The sequence below is a fragment of the Harpia harpyja genome, chromosome 9, assembly GCF_026419915.1.
Source record: "Harpia harpyja isolate bHarHar1 chromosome 9, bHarHar1 primary haplotype, whole genome shotgun sequence".
Lineage (NCBI taxonomy): Eukaryota > Metazoa > Chordata > Aves > Accipitriformes > Accipitridae > Harpia > Harpia harpyja.
Window position 1 is genome coordinate 26,141,006 of NC_068948.1, and position 15,338 is coordinate 26,156,343.

A 15,338-nucleotide genomic window follows, 5' to 3' on the forward strand; every position below is an offset into this window, starting at 1 on the left:
ATCCATGTCATTTGTCCCTCCCTCCTTTTCCCACATTCAGTTCCTGGCAGCTGTGAGAGGTCAAATGCTGTTTTCTCCATATTTCACCTGGGGATATCATGTGTGTTGTCATTCCTAGGAGAGAAGATGCGAATCCTGGTTTCTTCTTCTCCATCTTCAGATGAGTGGTGCTCAGCTCAGGGAAAATCTTCTTTTCTCTAATTAGGGAGAGGAATTTTTCACTTACATAGTTGTTGGAATGGTTTGGGTTCACGTGATTAGACTGCAGATGCCTCTTCGAGAAATGCATGCATACTTATATATAAATACGTGTACAGATGTATATTTGGGCCATAATATTCATACATTAGAGGGTGGTATCTTAGCTACTGTTCACAGTCTTCCAGAAGAAGGTGTGATGCTGCTCTCTCACTCTTCAAAACTTTGTACTTCAACAAAACTGTTACTGTATCATATTCAGGGAATTTGTTGCTTGCTAGAGGTCAAAAGCAAATACAGATCATCTGTTTCCTAGTTTTACTCAAGATGACCCATCCAACAACATGATTTTACCCCTTACTGTGGTATGTGTGAGATTAATTGACTTAAGATTAGTGCCATTCATATTTCTTGGATTCACCCTGTCTTTTTGGAGAAGTAGTGACATGTCGGCAGTAAAAGGGAAATTGGGTGTGCTCTTCCCCTTGTTTTTATAGGTTCTGCTTATACCACCACTACTCTCTGGTATTCTCTATTTACAATGTATTCACTCAAGAACACACAATCTCCCTATTCCTTACCGTCACCTATTTGGGGCTTCTCAGTGAATTTTTCCTCTTCTGTCACTTCTTTCTGATTATAGCCTGTGTTACACCAGATCTTTTCTCCATAGTCAGCAGGTGCATGGCTTTGCTCTGTATTACTGAAGATCATACCATTACTGTTACTCCCATCAGTTAAGCCATCTTGTTTTACCTGTCTTAAAGTCTGATTCCCTCCTGTTTAATGCCACTCAGCTTTATGTTATCAGCACATAAAACAGAGTGCTCCCAAGTTATGTGCCAATGCCATTAATGAAAACAAATAATTTGAGGTTTTCTGAGACTGATCCTTGAGCAACAAATGTAGTAAAACCCCTCCATTCCTATAATTCCCATATAACATTAGACACTGACAGAAAAGGTATCTCTATGTACTATTTTGCAATCAGACATGAGCTCACCCTGAACAGGCATCCAGCCCAAACAGAAGCTATGTAATCATGTTAGCTGGATGCTAATAGCTCTCACCAATCTTGTTATATTGGGCTAGGCACTTGCTGTCTGACATAATACACATCTAATTGGGTGCTGGCTGGTACCTGCCTGGCACTGCCTCATTGAGAGTATCAGTGGAAAAGTTGGCAGTTGGAGCTCAGGTGTTCAGCTGTGATCATGTATGATTTACACTGAAGTACTTCTTACAGGCTGTGCGTGAGAGCAAGGACCCTGGTGTTGAGCAGAAGAGAAACGGAGATGAAACCAGGCATCTTCATTTTGTAAAGCTGTCCCAGGAACTGCCTGGGACTGGGCTGAACTAGCTGGGAGGAAAGAGGGCTTTGCTTAGCACGAGAGAGGTACCTGAGCCAAGGAGATGCAGGGCTCGCGTGACACAAGCCAGGAGGTTGGTTGCTGCTGGGAATGGCAGCAGTGTCCTTGCCTCAAGCCACGTGAGGATGGAGAGGAGCAGCAGGGACAGAAAGCTATTTCCTTGTACCCAAGAGGCAGGAACCTTTCTTCTCCACCTCAGCTGCCTGGGCTCTTCACACATCCCAGTCACTCGTGGTGCAGGGCTCTCCGCTGGGCCCTGCAATCTCCAGTCCCTTCTAAGACCCACCCAGACCTTTCCCAAAAATCCAAGGGCCATGAGGGCAGGCAGTGTTGAGACAGGGAGGATAAAGCAGGCAGAGAGAGGAGAACCTTTCAGGGAAGGGCTTTTTTGGGTCAAAATATTTTCAATAAGTATTTGTTAATCAGTAAAAATTAAATAGTAATTTCTTGAAATAAAAGTGAGATTCATGAGTGGAACATTAAATTGCCTGTTAAAATCAGACTTGCTAGTCTATGACACTGACATAGGATTGAGATAAAGAAATTGTACATTCATGCACAGACCTTTTCTTTGAAAGAATCTCAGTGAAGTAATAGGTAAATCCTCTGTAATGCATTAGTTCATATTCTTTTTACTTCACCCAGCTGACTTACAGACTCAGCCAAAACTTCCCTGAGGCAACTGTTATCACAGCAGTGATTAAAAAAAAAAAGAGGCACTATTTGATCTTTGCTTATCAGATACCTATCTTAAAAATTGTTTCCCATTGTTTACCTTCCTCCTATTGTTCCTTTTCAGAATATGCTTTGACAGAACTTCAGGCCATTTTTTTTTTGCATTGTCTTTGAACACAACTTGATGATTTCTAGTACACCATCTGGGAAGATATAAAATTAAAAGTAATTCCAGCACTAAATTAACTAGTTTAAAAAAATGGACTAACTCCTGGAAGTCTGGCAACTAGAATAAATAGTGTAGGGGAGACAATAATTGTAGCTCAGTAGCAGTGAGAGACTGGGCAGATAGGTTTCATAACAGCAGAACTGTGTGTGGCCAGGGCTGTGGGGTCTCCCAAAAGGCAGCTCAGCCAGGCTCTGCTGGGGCTGAGACACTGCCCTGGCCTGGCTGGCAGGGAACACATGCAGGGTGAGGGAGCCCTGCAGCCCATGTGGGGCTTTGAAAGGAAAGGCAGAGAGGCAGGTGTTGGATGCAGACTTGTTTTATTGCAGTGCGGGAAAACACCCACTGGAGAAAGACACATAAGGCAGAGGCAGGCAGGATGTTGCCCTGGGCTTCAAGAGAGGTCTTCTTTCAGGCTTTCCCCAGGCGGTGGCAGTTTCAGGGAGAAGCAAGTGTCCCGTGGGACAATGGTGGAGTTCCACATTTGGGCACTGGCAGGGGCAAGGAAGAGGAGATGAAACAAATGAAGAAGGAAATGAGAAGTTTAATTTATGGAGCTATTCTGACTCCACTGTATTAAGTGGAAGTCTTTGATGCTCTGCCCCTCACTTAGGAGCTCAGCTGAGGATCAAGAATGTATCATGCATTTGCCAGTCATTCTTTAGTCAAGGGATATTTCTATTTTAGCAGGGCCCACAGCTGCTATGGCTGTATCTGCTGTACCGGTAGGAGTAAGGGCTGCAAGAGCCAGAACCATAGGATCTACCATAGCCATACAGGCCCCTGTAACCCAGGAAGCCCCCATAGCCATACAGACCCCCACAACCCAGGGAGGAGCCCCCATAGCCATTCAGACCCCCATAGCCCAGGGAGCCATAACACCCATAGCCAAGGGAGCTCCCATAGCCCCCAAGGACAGGTGCTCCAGAGGATCCCACAACTGAATCCTGCGGGAAGGAGCTAAGGATGGGGCTGGGGAAGGTGATGATGACTGGAGATGGCTGGATCACAGTTGTAGAGTCAGGGCACTAATAGACACACAGTTCATTCCCACTGTCAGCAAGGGGCTGGGGGCGGTTGATGCCACCAACAGCAGGGGAGCACAGGTGGTAGCAAGACATCTTGCAGGGGTGGAAGTCAATCTACAAAAGGTGATTTTGCCAAGTACAAGACATTATTTACATATATAAAAGTGCTATAGAGTTCACTGACTTTCCTCAGAGAAGAGTGCTTTGAAGTACACCAATTTGCCCATGTCTATTAGAAATGAAAATTGAAGCAGAACAGCCAAATTATTTGCTCAGATGCTTTGGTGAATCAGTGGATCAGCAAGGACTGGAACTCCAAGAATGGAGTGTGCTGTTATGCATGATTTCATGACTCTAACTTTTCATTCCCACTGATCTCCTTTGTGCTGAGCCTTGTCAGAACAGGGATTATAAATCATTGTGTATTAAGATTTGCTCAGTAACTTGTTTGATGAGACCATTACAAGGGAATTGCAAAGATTATTGTCCCCAGTTTCCAAACATTTAATCAGGACAATGAGATATTTACGACTAACTTAACACCACAGTGTGTTCATTACGGGCCCCAAACTCTTTTGAAAAAGTCTCACCCCAAACAACTTGACCCCATCAACATGAAAAACCCAGTGCTTCGCCTGTCAGCTCCTTAAGTTGCCTCCATGATCCCTCTTTCTCTTAATTAAATAAATTTCTTACAGAGCACTTTCAACAGCTCTCAATTCCTCTCTGTGCCCTACTGTATCTAAGCCAGTGCCTGATCTCTGGTAGTATCTATGCCCATTTATCTTGAATTAATGTAAAAGCACTTTGAGTGATCTGTAATAGAATAAACTGGAGAAGGTCTGCTTCTAAGCTCAGCATTTCCCTGTGAACCATAAAGATTTAAACTTTTTCAAATAATTTCCAGTTACCCATATAAACAAACAGAGAAGAGGAATGCAAATTGAACTAGTCACATCATTTCTTCAGCTGTTGGAAGTAACCTAATAATGAACTTAATTTTCTGCCATATCAAGAAACTTTCAGTTTTCTTTGAAATTAAATGCCAACCCTGAATGTAGAGAATAGCTGTCCATAATACTTTCAATCATTTTTGTAAGCTTCATCTTTTCACCTAAAATTTTACCCACTAGTTCTTAATGGAAGATACCATCCTAGATTAAATTGTACAGCAAAGAGCTATTCCAATAGCTGTAAAGAGCAGATTCAGACTTACCCAATTCACTGAGAAGAACAAGCGAAGAGAAGAGGTTGGAAGAACCCTGAGTGGAGAGCACTTTCATACATTTAAGACTGCCTGAGGGATGAGAAGCTGGTTTTGTGAACATGGATCTAATTAGTTGACACAGCACATTTTTTGTATTGATAGCTCCGCAAAGTGATGAAATTGTTTCGCTTTCTGTTTTTATTACTTGATTTCAATTATCATGTAACATAACACATGCATTACATCATGCAAGGTTCTTTCATCTAAGAGTCATGGGTGAAATTAATGCATCTTTCATCCTAAAACGTGATTCATGAAATTAATATCAGTTTTCTATTCCCTTTGGAGTTGCACCACATAGTAAGCTGCTTATACATAGATATTCTTCTTTTGCTGTATTATATGACAAAGATAGTCAGACATTTATCAGAAATAACCTGCTGTGAGGTGTTTCTTTTGAAGTCCCTTAGATAAGTTTTCTCTTTTCTTAAAGACAAAATACAGTCTATTGTTAAATCCTCAGCAAGGTGGGCAATATTTTTTGTGTGATTAGGTTTATTTCTGAGATGTGATACAATTCATATTGGAGTCCATGGAGGATTCTCAGTACTCTGTGAATCAAATTATATTGTGAGCATTCCTGAACACACAGTGACAGATGTCCAAAACAGCCTTAGGTTTTATCTCACCCCCAAACTACAGCTTAAAGGTGAATTTAGTTCTGAAAGGAGAGATGTTTATATTTTTAATGCTCAGGATCAAAAGTTCAAAATAATCAAAGTGTACATTGAATTAATATCTAAATTTGTGATTTATTGAGATAGATGTGTGTTTTTGTAGAAGTTATATAGGAGAAACCCCAAATTTAACTGTATTAGAAAAAAAAAAAACCTTTCTTTTTTGAAGGAAGGAGAGCTGTGAAGTGAGATTTCAGAGTAACAGGCTAAGACACAGTCTAATAACATTATCAACTCAATAAATTCATCCCAGAATATGCAATTCTTACTGGTGTCCCATTTGCTCATCTTCTATGTGTTATCTCTGCCCTTCTTCTGGCATGCCTGCAGGTACATTGAACAGGCTCCTTTTGGCTGTTCAAAACTGCTCAGACCTACTGCTTAAATCAAAGACCATTCACAGGTCTTAAAGGATTCCTGCAGGTCTTATTTCACCTGTGTATCCGATAGATAAAAGCAACCTTTTAGACATCAAAGTATCTAAAGTGTCATCCAAGTGACATCAAAAAGTGGACAGATTCCCAGTGAATTTCTGAAATCATAAGCAGTCAGGGATACTCAAAAATTTCAGCTCAGTTTGATCCACAAGTTTGAGAGGGTGCATTTTCCTGAAGTTTCCTTTAATTTCTAGCTTGCTCCTCAGGCATCCTTGATCCTGATCTACAACCGATCTTGCAGCTAACCCCATCATTGATGGCATCTTTCAATAGAGAGCAATTATGAGGTGGGAATCTGCTGGGAAAGGCAGATGCTGGCTTTTGCTGAGGTTTCTTTCTTTGTTTATGCCATTATTGTAATACTATATCGTTATCATAATCGTCAACATGTTTATCTTCAGACCACATATTTCTAAATTATGAGCTTTTCCAAATCTAGAGATACATATGCAGATTTCCTGAGCTATAATACAGAAAAAAGCCATCTCAAAGTTTTACAAGAACATTCCAAGAGATTTTCAAATACCTCATGAGCACCCATTACTAGCTTGTACATACTGTGTCATAATTATATAAAAAGTATGCCTGGATGCATACACCCCCCTATTATAAGAGATTATTATAAGAGGTAAGTTAAGGTCACTTGGATCTTTCCCTTAATCAGTTCATTGTTTATTACACTTTTTGGACCTTCCAGATTATTGTGTTTGCATTGAGTAGCTGGAGGTAGAAGTGCGCTAAGTCTGCAGAAAGAATGTTTTTACCCTTGTTATTTGTCTCCAACCTTCATTTGAGATAGTAAAATAAATTCCATTTTGTCTCAAGGTATAATGTTGATTACACTAAGAGACCTGTAATTGGACAAAAGAAATTACTGTCTTCCTGTCATCCTAATTATGCAGGACTCTTAAGTCAGCTTACTTCCTCCCCTAATGCTAAAGAGAGCAATGGAATACAAAAGTAATTCCACACATAAAGTCTGGAGATAATAGAAAGGTCTGTGGTGGAGTGTGCATGTCACACTATGTGTGGGTTTGAAGTGCCTGCAACGCACAAGCAACAAGCAAAAACAATTTCAGCACTTCGAGGAACTACCTGTTCTACAATTTGGGGTTGGTACCTAATTATGAACTCACACATAGGATGCCTAATGTCCTCCATGCAACCAACAGCTGTATAAAAGCTCTTTGCATTAAGTCTTTCTATCCACTCCTCACACCTTTCTCACCTTCGTGAATTGGGTAAGTCGGATTTGTCTCAAACTTCACTAAACTCAACTAGCTGTCAAGAACTCTTGATTTTAACTCAGGACCAAGTCCTCTCCAGTTACTGCCAGGCTGGCAGTGATCTCTAGATTATTTGCTGCTGGAAATAATGTTTGGTTTCTCATTTGTTACTAGGTCCTGTAAAGATAGGCTGCAGAAGAAGGGTATATCAAGCAGTTTTAAATCCCAAACTTGTAACATTTTAGCGTGCCAAAGAATTCCTTGACTATTTTAGGAAGTAAAGAATAATTCATATGCATGGTTGTATATGGCTGCATTTAGCAGAGTTCTGCTGAGTTTATAACAGGAAAGATCAAACTTATCAAGTAGAAAACATCAACTAATAACAATGTAATACTATCAAAAATAGCTCATCTGGAAATACCAAAGATACAATTGAAAAGTACACTACTTTGTCATACTAAAGTCAAAACTAGCCTCCAGATTACACTGCTAGGAAGAACAGTAATAGAAAATATGTTTACTTCCCACATTTGTTACTGAGACCCTGTTGGACTGCTTCATCATAACCTAATGTTTGATATTTCTTTAATGTTAACATAAATGACCATGTTTTAGACTGACTTCCATCCTTGCAAGATGTCTTGCTACGACCTGTGCTCCAACTCTGCCTGCGGCATCTACCATCCCCAGCCCCTCGCTGACAGCTGCAATGAGCCATGCGTCTGTCAGTGCCCTGACTCCACGACTGTGATCCAGCCACCCCCTGTTGTCATCACCTTCCCCAGCCCCATCCTCAGCTCCTTCCCACAGGATTCAGTTGTAGGATCCTCTGGAGCACCTGTCCTTGGGGGCTATGGCTCCTGGGACTATGGAGGCCTGTATGGCTATGGGGGCTCCTCCCTGGGTTGTGGGGGTCTGTATGGCTATGGGGGCTCCCTGGGTTACAGGGGCCTGTATGGCTATGGTAGATCCTATGGTTCTAGCTCTTGCAGCCCTTACTCCTACCAGCACAGCAGGTACAGCCATGGCAGCTGCGGGCCCTGCTAAATCCTACAGAAATATCCCAAGTGAGCTATAACCAACAAATGAGATGTGATGGTTTCACAGCTAAAGAGATCTGAACCTCCACTGCTTTGTTCCAAGACCACAGAGCTGTATCCCTTCAGCCCCCTTTGACTTTCTCCTCTTCTACTTCCAGTTTCTGCCTTAATGCTTCTCCCATGACATTTCCATGTTGCCTGGCGTAAACATGTAATAAAGTTGCTCAAAACAGTTCCTGTCTGTTCAAATCAACAGTTAAGACTCAGGAAGAAAAAAAAAAAAAAAATCAATCACATGTGAATGTATCCCTGACTGGAGAACTGTATTGGAGATTCTGAAAATGTATTTCTTTTCTCACTATCATTAAAAGTTTACTGCATCAAAGTTGTCATGTTCTGGCACTCTCTTCTCATGTTTTCAACCTTATTATTTGTCTTGGGAGAAATCTAACCTGTGCAGCTGTCAGTAACAGTTTAAACTATAAAGTTGAATGTCCTGCCCCCCAAAATCAGGGATTTTAAGTGTACAAAAGCAGCACAAAGCCCTCAGCAGAGAAGGAACTACTGTCCTGCCCTCCCCATCTTTCAGCTAAAGATTCTTGACATTTTTGAAGAATTTGGCTTCTTGGTGGTACATCCACTGGTTACAGATCTGTAGTGGTAGAGAAATGAAACGGTAGATTACTAATTTTAAACCCTTTCCTAAAAAACATTAGACTTTAGTAAGAGTTTCTTCCAGGTAAGTCTTTGATTCGTCTCCTTGAACTTCAGGTTGTCACTCAAATACTTAAACTCCATCCTCAGTAACAGTCTCTGCAAAAAGTTGAATTAATTTTCCGTCAAATCCTTAAAGAAAGTTTTCTGGGCCATACAAAGGAACTTTTAAATCTGAAGTGTGGGTAATGGTCTTTCTGTATAATAATGAAATCTAAGGTGTTGGATGTTTTTTGACAGAAAAACAGCTACTCCATACAGCTACCCCAAGGGCTAATTCATCTATGCCAGCAAGAACAGCTGGAGCAGATAGAACAGAGTTATAGTGCCTGGAAAGCTTAAAAGGTAGAAAAAGTCATAACCCTGTATACATATCCTCAACACTGTTGTTGTGTTTCCCAGTTCCTTCTGCCTGGGAAACCCTCACAACAGAAACCCCCATTTTCAGCTGCTCTAACTTTCAGCCTCTCCCACAATAGTCCTCATCTAAAAGCTCCATTAGATAGTCTACTCACCCCTGAAGAGCTCTTTTCCTTGTTGCAGCTCCAATCCTCTCCCTCTCAGCAGCTCCATGCCGATACCCTTCACCACCCTCTCCCCACCTCCCTAAATCCCTTCTGACTCAGGAGAATCCCTCCCACCTGAGGGCCTCATCTGCCACCCTTTTGCCCATAATTTGCTTTGAATCCAGCCTCAGCTGAGCCACCAGCTCTACTCCTGCTACGATCAGCAAAGATGTTCAAGTAGTTCATTAGAGAATGGAGGTTTAGTGTGGTTTCTTTCTAAACATAATGTTATTGCTGTAACCCAGGTCAGCTGTGGAGGAAGGATTCCTGCCCCAAATGTGTGCATTGAGTGCAACAAAGGGTGATTGACTTCACTGATAGCTGGGCCATTTCAGCTGTGTTTTTGAAGTCTGAGCTTCATCCTATGTAAGGATGTGAGTTTCCCCATTTACAGAGAGGGGAGTTGTATATCCATAGCAGAAGAAATTAAAACTAAAAGTTGATTTGTTTGATGCAGAGTAGAATCACTTTAATGAGAAATAAACATTCACAGAAAAGCATTGTAGAATATCAAGAATATGCATCAGAGTGGAGGCAGTTCCTTCTGTAATTGTTCTTCAGTTGGACAGTGAAGTGCCATTTTATAAGAATATAAATTACTTGTTTTATCCTACCCATTATACACATAAATGGAAAAGACCATGAGTAGAGGGTGAAGAAATTAAGGATGTGCAGTGTGGTCCCGGCTCTGTTGCAGTGGGGTGGCAGTGATCAGGACTTCACAACAGCTCCCTTGGGATCACTGCTGTGGATCAAGATTGTATCTCTCAGTTGCTGGTTATTCCTTACTCAGGGGGTATTTCTGTAGGATTTAGCAGGGCCTGCAGTGGCCACGGCTGTACCTGTTGGACCAGGAGGAGTAAGGGCTGCAATAGCCAGAACCATAGGGTCTACCATAGCCATACAGACCCCCGTAACCAAGAGAGCCTCCGTAGCCATACAGGCCCCCACAGCCTAGGGAGCCATAGCCTCCATAACCATACAGACCCCTATAGCCCAGGGAGCCATAGCCCCCATAGCCATACAGACCCCCATAGCCCTGGGAGCCATAGCCCCTGTAGCCATACAGGCCCCCATAGCCCAGGGAGCCGTAGCCCCCGTAGCCCCCCAGGATGGGTGCTCCAGAGGATCCCACAGCCGAATCCTGTGGGAAGGAGCTGAGGATGGGGCCGGGGAATGTGACGACAACAGGGGGTGGCTGGATCACAGTCGTGGAGTCAGGGCACTGACGGACGCACGGCTCATTGCAGCTGTCAGCGAGGGGCTGGGGGCGGTTGACGCCACAGACAGAGGTGGAACACAGGTCGTAGAAAGACATCTTGCAAGGATGGAGGTAAGCTGCAACACACACTGTTGATTAGACTAAGTAGAAGACAAAGACTTCAAAATTCAACAGTTTACATTAAAATAATGAGTCAAGTACAAGTAAATAAATTGATTTCCCACTTTGCAATCATAATTCTCTTTTTTTCAAAAATCAGATTTTCAAAAATTCTCCAGAAGATGTCTACACATACAGAAGCATATGGGAAATGTTATGCCTGCCTCTGAAAGTGGTGTCCCTCATGAATATCCTGCAAAGAACTTATATTGCTACACATTAAACTGAACATTGAGAAGCAAAAGCAGAGAGCGCAAAGTGACTTTGTCCAAGGCCATCTGATGAGTCAGTAGGAGAACTTGGATTTGGGTTCAGCAGGTTTACATGAGATGTAGTTTATGTATAACTTAATTACAGTAGCTGCTTCTTCCCACTCTTCCCAATTTTGCTGAGAGTTGTAGGAACAACAGATTATAGGATTGTGACTGCCCAGATTGCTCAGAAAGCCGTTTGACAAGACAACAAAGGACAGATGGTAGCGTTATTAATCCAATTCCCACCTATGCAGCTACTGTATGGATACAGCCTGGACAATTTCAATATAAATAGTGTTTTAGTCCCTAATGTCTTTCAAAAAACTCATTTCAGATTATTCTTCCCAGGACAAACCAGGACTCCTTGATAAACCCAAGAATTCAGCCTATATTCTCCCCTCTAAATTTAGTTATTTTCTCCAAGGGTGATTTTACTCTTCTCCACTCATTATGTCCTGGAAGTCCTTAGAAGGGTTCTGAGAAAGAACATGAAAGCAAGAAAGTAAAGGACAGCCAGAAGATCTGCTGTACTGGGACAACACACACAACTTTCTCAGATGTATTTCTTGTTCATCTCAGGTTACATGAATGGCTGCAGTGGTGATGCCCTTATTCAATGTTGAACCTCATATGCAAACTTTGGAATAGGTTAAATGCATTGAATTAAGAATCATAGAATATCTCCAGTTGGAAGGGACCCATAAGGATCATTGAGTCCAACTCCCTGCTCCTCCCAGGACTACCTAAAACTAAACCAGGTGACTAAGAGCATTGTCCAGTTGCTCCAGGGTCCAGTGTTTCTGACACCAAGAATGCCTCAGGGCCCCACGCACCAAATAGGGGTGTATCTGCCACCCCAGAGGCAGCATTAGAACCTCTGTCCCAAGGCAATGCAGATACACTCAGCAGTATGGTTGGTGGACATCAACTGAAGTTGAAACCAGCAATAAAAAGATACACTGATAGTAACAGAGAAGAATCAGACTTACCCAAGTCACCAAGAAGTCAAGGGAAGTGTTTGGAAGAGCTATGAGAGAGAAGAGCTTTTATATCGCAGCAGCTGGAGGTACAAGATGAACATTGGTTGTCCAGCCCAATTTCAGACACGTGTAACTCATTGAGGTGATGAAATTGCTGTGTTCATTACTGGAGTTTATGAGTCCTTTCAAATTTGTTTGTAATAAGGACCTAAACATCACTTTAGCTTATAGAGAATTCTTTCATTTTGTGATGACTTGGGGAAAATTAATACCTGGCATTATTTCAGTCACTTCCTTGAAATTACAACAGAAATTATTAAGCCAGGTCCTCCTGTATTAACAACTGGAGAGTGTCTCATGGGTTTATCAGCATTACAAACTGCTGTCATGGGCAGGATTTTTGTTTAAGTACATATAATTCACATTTCAACCTGCCAGGACAGAAGTTAAAAACTGTCAATATGATATGCAGGAAGGTTGGGGGTAGTTTCTGCATGTTTAGTTTCCCCACCCACGGTTGGGGGACACAGTCAATGATGTTTTCCAGTAGTATTTGACACTGGCTGTAATGGGCACAATTCAGCTCAGAAGAGCAGCAGCAACTCCAGGGACCTGCAACATGTGCTTTAGTCTCTAAATAGGGCTTATGTGGAAATTGAAATTTAAACTTGACAGAAAAAATGGTGAAATCCTTTGTTTTGGAGTGCTGGGAACTCTTTTCATGCAGATGTGAGCTGAATCAGTTTCTCCATTCATCAGTCACATAAACAGTTGTATTCTCTTATAAAAATGTGTAGGGCTAAGTCTGCAGAATTTCACATAGGAGATGGAGAGGAAGCCTTTATCTTCCTGAGGCTTGCTTTTGTTTTTTTAAGAGATAAACAAGGAATGAATTTCTGAAGTTAACTAAAGCTACTAAGGGATTGGAGATCCCAAAGAGACTTTTTCCAGGTATTGTTGGTTTGATGTTGTCAGTACAAAGATGGTACTTAAGAATATCTAATAGGCCTGAGGAAACCTAAGCTTTTTCAGTACAAATGGATCCTCTGGTGCAAAAATTGAAATGTGACAGAAGTACTTTGAATTACTGACTGATTCTCAGGACTCATGACCTCCTGTAATACACTATTGTTGCTGCAAGCCATAAATCCAGAACAGGGCTGAGCTGGCAGTTTCTGTGAACAGGGAACAATTATGAACTTGGAATGCACCATGCAAAACAAAGGCTGGTTCTTCCCTTGTTTACAGATGTATTATTTTAATACTGAAGGCTCTGTGCCATAGATTCTCTCTAAATTATGAGGTGGGTTTCTCAACCTTTGAGGTGGTTAGAAGTTTTTTTGGACAGTAATATTTTCAAGCTTCCAGAGAGCAAGTCTTTTCAAATGCCATGAACTATCCACTAATGGTTTGAGAATGCATTCTTACAATCAGATTAAAGACATGTGCCTGGATTTAGGTGCCTAGCAATTATGGAATGACATCACATTAAAATATGTAAGTCAAGGTATTTGTGTCCTTGGTATAATCAGTTAATGGCTGAAAACTGGGGATTTGTGGATCTTCAGTTTTTTTCAGTGTAGAAGTATAGAATGAAATATAAACTTTTAAATAAAATCCAGCATTTCATAAGCTGTATAATCAGTGTATCTTTATCATTTTCAGTTGCACATCAGAGCACAGAAATAGAGGATTTAATTTTTTTCTTGAGATGTTACAATTCTATCAATGATTATCCTTTATCCATGTACATGATTTCTCTGTCTCTATCGTGGCATATCTCCAGAGAGCTTTAGCAAGTTGCCACCCATCATGTTTCATTTAATTTCATTTCTCAGTAGTCTCCAATATTGCCTGATCTGAAGATGGACGTATAAATGGATCCCTGAAGGCTTTGTATCAGGAGACGGAAAACTGGAAAATGTGGGTGACAAATGCGTCACAAAGAAAGTGCCTTGTAATCTTGAGTACAGAAAGGGTAAGTATTAGTTTGCCTCTAGACTCCAGCCTGGGTTGAAATACAGTGAGAGACCTGTTAGAAAAACCTGAGTAGTTTAAAAGGAGGTTCTATCTCCACCTTCTGCTTAAAATTGTTCAAAGGACTTGCCAGCGTTTGAGAAAAGGACAGGGAGAGTAATCCACAGCTGAATGCACAACAAAGAAAGTAGGAGTTATTTCCCTAAGTGCCTTATTCATTAGACGAGGCCAGCATTTTGTTCAGAAGCAAAAGCCAAACAATAGAAAACCTTTTAAGGACCATAGGATGTTTTCTATGGCTTCCTTTGGATGCAGTATTGGTCTCATATTAAGTAGCTGAGAGTGCGAATGATAAAGATAAAAATGACGACCCCAAAGTTGCTTTAATGGAACTCCATTTCATCTGCAGGTATCTTACAGCCTGGATTTAATGGAAAAATCTGTGCACATCAGGTGACAACAGCCATGCAGTGAGCAGCCAAGTTTTGCCATTAATAATGGACAAGCTAAGGAAGAGCTTTAGTGTAGTTGTTGTTGTAACGCCAAGGATGTGAATGGAATGATAACAAGAATGAATATGACATTTAACCATTTGAGGTAAAAGAGGCTTCTGTGATGAAATGCATCTATGATATTTCACGAGACTTCGAACCAACAAATAAACAAATAGTCAGCAAAACTTTGAGGACCTATGTGTCATATCAGTTTCATGTTTGCCCCAATTATGCACATGCACAAATTGCACCTTAGGTGATCCCCATGATCTAGGGAACTGTATAAAAGCTCTCCCAACTCGAGGCTCTTCATTCCACCTTGCTTGCTTTATTCACCTCTGTGAAAAGGGTAAGTATCATTCTATGTGATCTCTTTCCTAAAATTCCGGTATCTCTTTTCTGCTGGTTTTAATTAAGGTCAGAATAATCCATAAGTATTCAAAGATTCTTAGTAATGTTGGATTATTTCACTGTGAATTTATTTTTCTTACTTGGTGTTGGACATCCATGTATTCGGGTTTAAAATGGTAAAACTATGTTTTTCAAAAATTATTGTTTCCTGTTAATACAAATTTGAGCTATCAATGCAGCTTCCAAAGCACCATCGGAAAGCTTGTTCAATCACTAGGAATTTTTTAAAGATTTTGCATGTAAGTTTTTGATATGTGTCTATATATATGCATGTGTTTGTTGAGGGGACAAGCTTAACCAGAAAGAATATAGAAGTATTGCCTAAAGAAGTATTGGAAAACAGAGATGAAACTAGGAGATCCTAACCTACCCTTTACATTGTCCATGCTTTGAGCAGGGAGTTGGACTAGATGA

The 15,338-nt window shown here is 41.1% G+C and overlaps 2 protein-coding genes and 1 pseudogene across 3 annotated transcripts; 1 reads left to right on the forward strand and 2 right to left on the reverse strand.

The window, feature by feature from the left end:
* Positions 1–2,781: 2,781 nt before the first annotated feature.
* On the reverse strand, positions 2,782–3,590 carry LOC128145940 (scale keratin-like; annotated as a pseudogene).
* A 4,153-nt stretch (positions 3,591–7,743) lies between these two features.
* LOC128145922 (scale keratin-like) lies at positions 7,744–8,525 on the forward strand. Its single transcript, XM_052796759.1, has one exon. The coding sequence runs from the start codon at positions 7,744–7,746 to the stop codon at positions 8,152–8,154; it is 411 nt and encodes a 136-aa protein (XP_052652719.1). The 3' UTR covers positions 8,155–8,525.
* Positions 8,526–9,879: 1,354 nt separating this feature from the next.
* Positions 9,880–12,152, reverse strand: LOC128145881 (scale keratin-like). Of its 2 annotated transcripts, XM_052796660.1 has the most exons (3): positions 12,052–12,152; positions 10,352–10,765; positions 9,880–10,315 (listed from the first exon to the last, which is right to left on the reverse strand). In XM_052796660.1, exons 2-3 carry the CDS (start codon positions 10,743–10,745, stop codon positions 10,239–10,241), a joined length of 471 nt encoding a protein of 156 aa, XP_052652620.1. In that variant the 5' UTR covers positions 10,746–10,765; positions 12,052–12,152; the 3' UTR covers positions 9,880–10,238. The 2 variants fall into 2 exon arrangements, with proteins under 2 accessions (XP_052652620.1, XP_052652619.1); XM_052796659.1 differs by having other exon boundaries at positions 9,880–10,765.
* Positions 12,153–15,338: the final 3,186 nt, after the last annotated feature.

Coding starts and splice junctions, on each gene's coding strand:
- LOC128145922 (XM_052796759.1), top strand. CDS start 7,744: ATGTCTTGCTACGACCTGTGCTCCAACTCTGCCTGCGGCATCTACCAT.
- LOC128145881 (XM_052796659.1), bottom strand. CDS start 10,745: ATGTCTTTCTACGACCTGTGTTCCACCTCTGTCTGTGGCGTCAACCGC.